General features: G+C 40.0%; 1 protein-coding gene and 1 pseudogene across 1 annotated transcript; both read right to left on the reverse strand.

The window, feature by feature from the left end:
- Nucleotides 1–687: 687 nt before the first annotated feature.
- LOC149303454 (olfactory receptor 14A16-like) lies at nt 688–1658 on the reverse strand (annotated as a pseudogene).
- Nucleotides 1659–6579: 4921 nt separating this feature from the next.
- Nucleotides 6580–8651, reverse strand: LOC149303455 (olfactory receptor 14A16-like). Its single transcript, XM_089480721.1, has 2 exons — nt 8582–8651; nt 6580–7292 (listed from the first exon to the last, which is right to left on the reverse strand). Exons 1-2 carry the CDS (start codon nt 8649–8651, stop codon nt 6580–6582), a joined length of 783 nt encoding a protein of 260 aa, XP_089336847.1.
- Nucleotides 8652–11728: the final 3077 nt, after the last annotated feature.

The following is an 11728-nucleotide window of genomic DNA, read 5'->3' on the forward strand; positions in this document are numbered from 1 at the left end:
CTTGGCATCCAGCCTCTTCTTTGTCTCCCCATAGTTCCTCTGAGAAAGAAAGGAGAGGAGCCTCTATTCCCCCAAATCCCTTTGCCTCCCCCATTGCTCCCTGGGCTGCCTGGGCTGCAATCATGCAGACATGTACTGCAAAGCCCATCTGCTGCTCAGGCGCTCAGGCAGAGGCAAAAAAAGAATAATAATAATAATAATAATAATAGTTAAAAATGGTGTTCAATGGCTCTCCTCACACATCGGTCTATGAATGTGGAGCAGAAGGGAGGTTGCAGGGGGAGTAATGTGTTTACTGCATTTGGAGCTCAATGTAGCATGATCGCCTTACCCTGCTTCCCAATCCACTGAGGGAAAGGCTGTGAGAATGGAAGGAAATGGTGCCGGCGATGCAGAAGGAGAACAAAGAGGGTGACACCCCCAGGCCAGTCCCTTGAGCACTGCTCCTCCCATCTCCAGGTTCCCGAATCAGACACCCTTTCATTCCCATTCATTTGCCCCAATCAGATTCAGGAGGCACATTTTAATAATAATTAAATAATTTATAAGGCTAAAACATTAAAAATATTAAAAGTCATTAGGAGACTACATATTTACAAAAATTACTAACAGCACCACACAGCATTAAAATCCCAATCCCAGTCAAAGTTTTCAAATTGTACAAATATAGTTATGTACAGAATTCCCTCATCTATGCTGAACAAGACTATGCCTAGAAGAGTATGTATACACTAGCAGCTTAGAGAGAGCATTTTTAATTTCCTTTTTCTCATTGCATAGACTATGGGATTCATTAGAGGTGGAACCATGGAATATATCAGGGTCAGTGCCAAATCAAGAGGTAATGGGGCACCAGAGGAAGGTTTGAGGTAAGCAGAAAAGCCTGTGAATACAAATATGGAGAAAACAATGAGATGGGGGAGACAAGTTGACAAAGCTTTTTGTCTTCCCTGAAGAGAGGGGATTTTCATCACTGTCATGAAAATGTGCACATAAGTAATAATAATGAAAATGAAACACCCAACACCAAGCAGACCACTTAACAAAAGAGCCCCAACTTCCACCAAGTACAAGTCAGAGCAGGTAAGCTTGAGTAATTGTGGGATTTCACAGAAAAACTGATTGACAACATTAGAACAAAATGGAGCTACAAAGGTGCCAGCAGTGTGCAATGCTCCATAGAGGAAACTGATGACCCATATAGTAGTCACTATCCTGAGGCAGGCTTCCAAATTCATCACCATCGCATAATGAAGTGGATTGCAAATGGCAACATAGCGATCATAGGCCATGACTGTTAGAAGAAAGAAATCAGTAGATAAAAAGAAGATATAGAAGAGAACTTGAGCAACACATCCAGAATAAGAAATGTGTCTTGTATTCATGAAAATATTAGCCATTGTTGATGGGAAAATAACTGAAACTTGGCCCACATCATTTGTCGCCAAGGCCATCACAAAGAAGTACATGGGAGTGTGCAAGTGATGGTTAGAAGCTATGGCAGAGATGATCAGAAGATTTCCTGCAGCAGTTGCCAAGTAAAAGACAAGGAATCCAACAAATTGTAGAATCTGCACCTCCCAAACCTCAGAGAAGTCCAGGAGAAGAAACAATGACAATGAGGATTTATTCAGTGGACCTTGCTGCTCCGTATGCATGTTGCCTGTGAAAGAAAGCAGAACAACGGTTCTCAGAATGAGCATAGGAGAAACAGAGGGACAGTACTTTAAGTTGATCTGGTATTGTTATTGTTGTTGTTATTTTTATTATGGTTGCAAATTTATTCTTTGTGGATGCTTTCAAGGGACTATTTTATTTTAAAGTTTGAAATCTGGATGAAATTAACCCTAAATAATTGACAGTCACAAACTGGCTTCTTTTGAACAATACTTCACAGGACCAAGCATATTGTTTCGAACGCGTAGCATATAATCCATACAAACATATGGATCAAGGTGGGAAACAAGAACAGACCAACCAGTAGACAAGATCAGTTAAAAATATACATCACTTTAAAAAAACAAATATGATACATATGTATTAATAAAATCCACATTTAAAATTAATCATTTAACATTTACAATTTACAAATCACCAGGATAGGCCTGCCAGAAGAGAATGATCTTTAATGTTGTTTTAAATTTGGGCAGCGTATTCAGCTGTTGAATCTATTCTGGCAAGTGTTTCCAAAATCTAGGAGCAGCTAAAGAAAAAAAATCCTCTTGTTGACAGTTTCCAGTCTAGCCCTGGTTGACTGGGGTAAATTTTCCCCAGGACCTGGGTGTACAGGATGGGTTATAGAGGAGGAGGCCATCCTTTAGGTAACCTGGACCCAAACCATGTAGGGTTTTAAAGGTAATAACCAAAACTTTGCACCTTGCCCAGAAACTAATTGGCAGACAGTGGAGTCATTTTGATATTGATGTAATGTGATCAGTTCTGGATGTGTCAGTAACCAATCTGGGTGCCATGTTTTGAACAAATCAAAGTTTCTGAACTTGATACAGAGGTAGCCCATTGTATAGTACTGTACATTTAAAAGTCCAGCGTTGAGGTTAGCAGCCCATCCAGTGGAAAAAGCAGGGATTTGAACCTTGTTCTCCAGAGTCTTTCTCTAACACTTAAACCATTACACTACACTGACTCTCTTTCTCTGTTTTGCCCCTATGAAAAAAGGATGTAACCACTCTCCATATAAAATGAATTACAGAAACACACACACAAAGATTCCTCACCAAGATCCCTCTTCCTTCTCCAAAATAGTGTTTGAGGGGGCAAAGGAGTCTGTGCCAGTGGCACAGCCTTTCCCTCACTGCCACCAGCACTCCCTCCCAAAAGGAACAACAGCAACACAAATCCAAGCAAGCAGGGCTGTTATCCATGACCTGTTCCTGCCCCTCTTTGCCCTCCTTTTCCTTCTTACCAAGTGTGTGATCTCAACCCAAATGTGCTCCTGCTTCATCTCCTTCCTCCCAACCAGGCAATGATATGGATAATGGGGGGAAGGATCTATTTGGTGACACAGGAGTGTGTGTGTGTGTGTGTGTGAAATGTGTGCATGGTATTATAGAGGGAAAGTGATGTTATTGATGCTCTGCAATTATAAGTTTAATTTTCACTTTCTTTAAAACCTCCTGAAGAAGGAATCCCCATATCAATATCAGATTTCATTTTAACAGTTCAGTCTACTCAAGTAAGACCCACCAAGTTCAGTCCAATGAGTATAGGGCTGCAACTGAAATCCCTTTCTGAAGGCATGTTTTGGTATATATTGTGTGACCTTGTGAGAAATTATTGAATTCTTAAGAATGACATGTTTGCCTGCAGCTAATATTAGAAAATGTTTCAGCATCCTAATAATGTGGTCGCACACATCACTTACGCTATGTTAATTTCAGAAGGAATCACAAGAAAGGGCAAAAATGTGAAGAGAAAATGTACAGAAGGAAAAACATGATAATGCTGAAGGAAAAGAAAGCATGTGAGAACATTTGAGCAAGTCCCAAAAATGGTAAGAAAGGTTCCGAATCACTTACTACTTTTCTTCACAGTTGATCCTAACTTCAGATGCACTTTATTTCTTCAATGACAAGCTAGCTGTGTATCTGGTCAGATAGACATGCCATTGTATGAAAGACTTCTACTTTAATGAAAAGAGTCTTCATTTGAGGAGAAGATTTATTTATCTCCCTTTTGGGTTTCTGGAAAGCTGCTCCCAGGGGTAGCAATTACAACTCAACAGTAAAAGTGTGTAAAAATGAAATTTAGTTTTGGCTTGTTAACTTTGGTAATAGCACTAGGAAGATTAACAATATTTAGGTACATTAAAATGTGAAAATTACTAAAGAAAGCTAATTCTTTCCATCTTGCTATTTCAAAAGCTGTATAATCTATTTAAAGCATTCCTTCAAAGTACAGATAAATTTTGCTGACCAACCATGGGAATAAAGAGAGCAAACACAGTGGGCCGGTACACACAGCCAAAAAGCGGTGTCCTGGCAGCGATAGTAGGGCAGCGCCATTATAAAGTGGCACCACCCACACGGGGAGTGTATAGATGATGTGTGGGCATCTGAGCACCCACTCATCACTTACAGGAAGCGGCGTCATAAGGTCTGCAACTCATCCCTTATCACACTGCAAAAAGGAGCTGCTCTAGGTGGCTCCTTTTTTGCTGTGCAGCGTTCCCGTGCTGTTTGGTTGCTTCGGCAAAGCAGTGCAGCAAAGAGGGGCAGTGTACAGCCCCAGTGATTGAGTTGAAATTGACCACTTTATGTTAAATATAAACCTATTTAACCTTTAACCCCTAAAAGCTGCATAGTGCAGGGAGAGGCAACCTAGCATAGGAGCTGCTGAGGCAGTAGTCTCAGCCAGACCTCCTCCCCAGCTAGGTGAAACTACCTGAGTGCATGGTGAAATGCCTTAGATTCAAGTAGAACCCAATAGCTAGATTGCTCCCCAGCCAGTTCACAACTGGAAGGCCAACCTAAGACATACATACCCACGTTCCATAACTTAAAGTGAAGGCTCAGCCTCCAGCCTAGCCCCAAGTTAAATATTCCATGGTAACATGACTAGAGGCCCCCTCCCTTCACTAAATGTGTGCCACAGGTGTACACCAAATTCTTACTTATCTCCCCATGCTACCTGCCACGGGTAAGGAGTAAGCATCTGCTTAGCCCCTATCCCCAACCAAACTGACCAAAAGGCCCTCTCTCCCTATTACACATCTCCCAGGAATAGAGGATTATCTGACTCTGATAAGTGAATGTCATAGGCTCTGTAGAATTCAGACTTCGGAAAAGTATCTGAAGATGTGACAAAAAGTAGCCCAACCTCTTAATTAAGGCATTTCTAATTTCTCTCCTCATCTTTCTACTCACTTTGTCAACGCACCCTGGATTTCCTTCTCCCCATCATTTTGACAGGGCAAAATGGTAGACCACATTACATAAATCCCCTGCCAGTTGGCCTGTATGATCCTCATATCATAGATGTCCCGAATAATAATGGCTTTGCTAGGTCATCAAATTTACCATGTGTAAATTTTGCACAGAATATATCCCAAACTGCAAAGATTCTCATCAGCCTAGGATTTTCTCCTCAACTGTTTCCTCAATATGCAAAATGTATGTTTTTCAACCATTTGTGCTTCTCAAGTGAAGAGAAGCACATAAAACCACTGCAGATACTGTGCAAAAAAGTACAGATATTGTAGAACTCCTACTTGTAAAACTGCAACAAGTACTATGTAATTTCATTTGTGACAGACTAAAAACCACACAGAGAACTTTCAGAATGCAAACGGTGTTTTATTATCACTATGTAAATCTGTTTAGAAAGAGAGAGGGATTGTATAACATAGTACTTAGAGTATTTGGATAAGATAAGGAGTGGTCTCTTTCACACCACACATACAATTTTAACTACCATAACTCCATCCTGTGAAGTCCTGGGATTTGTAGTTTATGGATGAGTATTTAGAATTCTGTGCCAGAGAGCTATCGTGACAATCGTGTTAACTTTCTTTAGAGGTGAGCTCTCTTAAACTAGTAACAATATTAGATTTTTATTCCAAGACCCCTGGAGAAAATCCATTTCTAAATTCTATGTTCTGTGTTGTTCTAGTAGTATGGATACAGTTTACAAATGGTCTTTTACCTTAAGACAATAATCTAATTATGTCTGCAAAATCTTTCCTGAATTGCAGCTCAAAATCAGTTGGAACATTAGTTGGAAAATATTGTTTTGTTGTGTTGTTTTGCCTATATGTGCAGTTGAAGAGGATGGAAGGCTGTCTCTTCTCCCAATACTATGTGGCTTCCTGTCATTTAATTTAATGTCACTCAGGAACAACGATGGCATTGATTAACGCGACTTCCTCCCCCCTCAAATTAACAAATGATGATGCTTGTTCTTTCAATAGAATTTGAATTTTTCCAGTGATGCTAGTTTTTCTGTATTCTTTTCTTCCTAAAAGAGCTGTGAACCCTCATGAGGAAGAAATCTGGAGGTTGGGCAGCTTCAAGATGCTCCAGGGGATAAGATCCACTCCTTTTTTGGCCAGGAAAAAGCTGGCCCCCCACAGCCCCATTGTGGCTTCATGATGCTCTGGTGGTGTGTGGCATGTAAATGCTTTGCCGCTAGAGCATCATGAAGCCACCCATGTCTGGCCAGCAGGGCAGCTTCAAGCTGACTTCTCAGCATCATTGGGCTGTCTGTTCTGGCCCAATCTTTGCCACTCCTTTTTCAGCCAGCTTCAAGGTGGATTGGGGCTGCAGTGTGTGTTTGCTGCAGCCCCAATCCATCTTTGGATGGGGCAGCTTCATGTCGCCCCTTCCTGCCCGTCTTTTCCCCCCTTAAATAAATAGAATTAAAATTAGTTGTGACTTGAGTTCCAGTGCCTCCAGTGGACCTCCTCCAAGAAGGAGTAAATTTGGATTCAGTTTTGCGATAATATGCTCACAATATCAAGTGTATACAATTAGCACTTACAGCATATACAATTTTTTTTTGCTTACTTTATATTCAAAAGGTGTCCAAACTTTTCCTCTAAGTAAGTATCTATTCCATATCTGGTTATGAAAGTGAACTACATGTTTTAAAACTAGACCTAACAAGGCTATAAATCAAATTAACAATGGAAGAACTTCCTTGATGCCAGAAAGGAGTCCCACATTGAAACATTTTCCAAAGCGCAACTTTTATATCCTGGTTTCTCATAGTGTAGATAATTGGATTCATCAAAGGGGGTACTACAGAATATAATACAGTCACTACCACATCCAGCTCTGAGGGAGAACCTGAAATAGGCTTCAGATAGGCAATGCTCCCAGTGCTTATGAACAAGGAGACAACAATAAGATGAGGCAGGCATGTTGAGAAGGCCTTACTGCGTCCTTGAGTGGTGGGGATTCTTAGTACTGACTTGAAAATCTGCACATATGAAGCCACTATGAAACCAAAACAAGGGAAGACTATAAATATACTGAAAACAATGACTCCAACTTCAACAAGGTACATATCATCACAGGAGGTTTTCAGCAGTTGTGGGATTTCACAGAAGAACTGACCGATGGTATTGGAGCAAAATGTAATTGCAAAAGTGCTGCCAGTGTGCAAAGCTGAATAAAGAAGGCCAGCTAGCCATGCACTGGTTGCCAGCTGAATGCAGACTTTCCTGCTCATCACTGTTTCATAGTGCAGTGGGTCACAAATGGCAACATATCTATCGTATGCCATGGCTGTGAGGAGGAACAAATCAGATATCAAGAAAAAAAACAAAGAAAACACTTGTGCAACACATCCATAATATGAAATATCTCTTGTGTTCCAGAGAGAATTAATCATGGCTTTGGGGATAGTGACAGAAATAGAACCAAGGTCCACAATAGATAAATTTACCAAGAAAAAGTACATGGGTGTATGAAGCTGGTGGTCCACAAAAATAGCTGAAATAATTAGAAAATTTGCCATCAAGACTGCCAAATAAATCACTAAAAGAAGGGTGAAGTACATAATATTTTGTTCCTCAGTGTCAGAAAAACCCAGAAGAAGAAAGCTTGTAATGGAAGTTGCATTTCGCATTTCTTTCTAGGGTGCTGTACTGCGTTTCTGTAGAGGAGAACAGAAGTAGAACTAGATTAGTAGTAGTAGTAGTAGTAGTAATAGTGATACAGCTTGATCATTCTTTATCATAATAACTAGTAGAAAAGAAATGAAGGAGAAGAGATATAAATAAAATGAGACCAAAAACATTTTAAAAATAAACAGATATATCAGTCTTATACATGGCACCTAAATACTCAGAAGAAAATAGACTGCAACCCATTAAGCTGTATATTTGGCACTATTCATAAATCTTTGCTTATTTTGTTTTCACAGATCAGAATGAAACACTTCAAAAGTTTTTTTTTTTTCAAAGTTAGGTGCAGTTACAAAAGCTTTCATAAATTTCTTAGTCATTCTTTCATTCTTGCAAATATTTCATTTGCAAACAAATAATATTTTGTGCAAAATTCAATATTTTGCACACATTTTTTTTATTTTGCACAAACACATGTTGTGCAAAAAAGTGAGCTGCCATCCTTTCAGTAATTACGAGACCACAACCAGACTTACAATCTCATAACTTTGAGAATGCATGTTTATAGTTATTAATGACTTACTGTTACCATAAGAATCAACCTTTTCATCTAGGCAGAAACTCAACTGATGACTTTCTGAGGCTGCAGATGAAGGTGCTGGAAAGTGACATCTTCAGCCCTGTCCTGGTTAAAAGACACATTGAGAGAAGCAATTGTGGCAGAACCCCAAGAGGTCTCTCCATCTGCTTTTTCTCAATGCTACTCATGACCAGGAGAGCATTGCAAACTTTGTTTTCCAGTGCTCCAATCTGTAGCACCTCAAAAACATTTCAGTTTGGGCACTCCCTAGCTGAAAGGATTTTGAAAGTTAGGGCACTATCTAGCTGAAAATGTTCCGGGGGAGTGACATTGTCCAATGTAGCTTCTATGCTTGATATAGTTATGATACAGGACCTTAGTCCATGCTGGACCTTAGTCCATGCTTTTTGCATGACGTTTCCCTGAAATGCGAAGCAAGAAAACCCTATCAAGAATGAAAAAAACTTTTGTAACACCATGAAACATTTTGAGACACCCTTTCAAGACCAAGAAAAAAAATGTGAATGCTCTTTACATTACTGCTTCAAAGCTTCCCAATGTGAGCTGTTTCAAACATTTCAGAGCTCTGAAACAGAACCAGGTTAACACATATTATCCAAGATGGAACAAGAATAGTACCCAAGACCAGGCATTTTGTGGCACCTTATGCTGAAAACCTCACAAGTATCTCTTCCCTGCCTCTAACAATAACAATGCAATAATAAAAAATGTAAAAAACGAAAAGACAGTTGCCTTTTCATGACACGCGAAATCAGTTTTCTCAAATAGCTGTCTCACTATGTCTGTTGGTATAGCCAACGGTGAACCTTCATATCAAGCAGAGGCCAGCACTATAAGGCCTCTGAAGTCCTCTTTACTTCAGATATCTGAGGTAGAAAAGACAGGTGGGGATGTGGTGGCTTAGTGGTTAAGACATAAGGTTGGCAGTTCAAGGTCTGGGTGCTTCATGATGGGGTGAGCTCCTGTCACTAGTTCCAGCTTCTGCCAAACTAGCAGTTTGAAAGCATGAAAATGCGAGTAGATAAATAGGTACCACTTCTCAGTGGGAAGGTAACAGCATTCGGTGCAGTCATGCTGACAACCAGAGCAGTCCTCAAACAATGCTGGCTCTTCAGCTTAGTAATGGAGATGAGCATCACCCCCTACAGTCAGTTACAACTAGACATTAATGTCAAGGGACTACCTTTGTATGAAGACAGAGGGTGCATCTACATGGTAGAAGTCATGCAATTTAACACAATTTCAAATGTTGTAGCTATAGCCTATGGAATCCTGGGATTTCTAGATTTATAAGGGCTTTATCCTTCTCTGCGAAAGAGTGCTGGTGCCACACAAAACTACAAATCTCAGGATTCTGTAGGATGGAGACATGGTAGTTAGACCAGCGTCAAACTGCAATGTTTCTACAGTGTAGATGCACCCAAAGTCAGCCCAATAAAGAAAAGATTAGGCAAAGACAAATATTATCTTAATCAAAGATAAACTAATATTATCCAAATATTTTGTTTAAATAGTTACAATAGTTAACATTTTATACCATATTTCAAGTAGTAAGTTTCAGATTCATCATTTCATGCACAAGCTAAGCAGCCAGTATTTTTTCAACATTACAGGATATGGGGTTAGAGGATAAGAACAAGTAATTGCTGACAAGTATCAGATTGAGACAGCTTCAAATATTGTGAACTATTCTAATGGCATTACAGAAGAGGTCTGGAGAAGAAAAGCAGGGGGTGGAAATTGAGATTTACCTCTTACTGTTGCATTCTCATTCTTATCATTCTTTGTTATCTTCCCTGAGGCTTCACTCAGAAAGTCACATAGCCTATATTGAACTTCCTTCTAATCCATGTATTCTACTGTATAATTGACGTGGATTGTAGTAAATGTGTTTCTTTTATGTCTGTCTACTCTGCATGCATTTTTGGAAATAACCTCTTAGAAAGCCCAGCAGAATTCAGTGATTAAAATCTCAAGAGACATTATTAATGTTTGTAGGCTGAAATACCCCTAAGAAAAGCAAGGTGCTAGATCAGGTGATCAATAGCATGGTGTTTGGATTTGAAGAGAAATTAGAAGAATTCAGTGATAAAAATCCCAAGAGACATTATTAATGTTTGTAGATAGAAATGCCCCTAAGTAAAGCAAAGTGCTACATCACATAGTCAATGGAAGAGTGTTTGGATTTGTATAATCAAAGAGAATCCTGCTTTCCTTCCCTTCTTCACGTGCATGGCATCATATACAAAAAGAGTTCCTCAAGTAAGTAGTCATTAAAAGCCTTCTTGAACAATTTATTCATTCATGTAATTGATATCCTATTCTTCTCCTAACATAGTACACAGGGTGGCTTAAAAGATGCAGGCTTTTGCATACAGTGGAGGGTGTGGCTTGCCAAAACAGCACTTTTCTGCATGGCATTCAATGTTTGAAATTGCTGTTTTAACTGATGGCTAAGATTTAACTGGATTCTACAAAACCAGATTCTAGAATGGCTTTTAGGAGCTTTCAAAGGCCTTGTTCCCACTATGTTTAAATCCGGATCATGATCTGGGTTAAACAGGCACTTCAGAAATTTATTCAGAAACAGGGGCCATGCTTTTTGCCCATTTTTGCTCATTTAACCCACATCAAAAAGACGCTGAGAAAATGGGGGCCTTGTTCTCACTACATTTAAATCCGGATTGTGATCCAGGTTAAATGGGCATGGTTCACCCTGAATTTGATTTCAGAAATCGATTAAGAAAGGGGGTAAATGCTTTTTGCCCATTTTTGCCCATTTAACCCATGTCAAAAAGATGCTAGGAAAATGGGTGTTTTTTGGGCTGAATTGATTTATTTAGAAATAAATCATTTCAGTCCAAGTGGGAACCAGGCAGATTCAAATCAGAATCAAACCTGCGCTGGTTCCCACTGGCAGCCCGGTCGGGGGGGGTGGGGGGGGGCAGCTGGCATTGACCAGTCTTTCCTGCCCCCAAAATCCCCAGCCCAGGATCCTTACCGACTTCTTTGGCCCTTGACCGAGTTCCCTGGGCTTTTTAAAAAATTTCAGGAAGGGAGAAGGAAGGTAAGGGAAAGGGAACGAAGGAAGGATAGATGTATAAATATCCAAATACAGATAAGGGAAGAGAGGGAATAGGTTGGAAGCGATAGGCAGGAAAGGGGGGGAAGGGTGGAAAATAGGGGGAGGGAAATGGGAAAGGGAAGGGGGAAGGGAGAAAGAGAAAGTAAGGGAATAACTAAAGTGGAAGAAAAAGGAGGACATGGTAAGGTAAAAGTAACAGAAGTATGTATGAATTTTGAAAGGTGTGTAAATAAGTGACAAATTTTACCTTGCTTACATAAATGTAACTGTATGTAAATAAATAAATTTTAAAAAATTTAAATTTTTTTCCTGCGACCGGGAAGGCTGGAAGGAAGTTGCAGAGATGCCGGAAGGCTTGCGACCTCCTTCCTGGCTTGACCCCAGCTTCTTTGCGACCTCCTTCTGGCCTCCCCAGCCATGGGAAACTTTTTTAAAAGGTGCAGGGAAGCCGGGAAGT

Source organism: Sceloporus occidentalis, unplaced genomic scaffold, assembly GCF_023333645.1.
Source record: "Sceloporus occidentalis isolate IW3139 unplaced genomic scaffold, rSceOcc1.0.p SCAF_14, whole genome shotgun sequence".
NCBI lineage: Eukaryota > Metazoa > Chordata > Lepidosauria > Squamata > Phrynosomatidae > Sceloporus > Sceloporus occidentalis.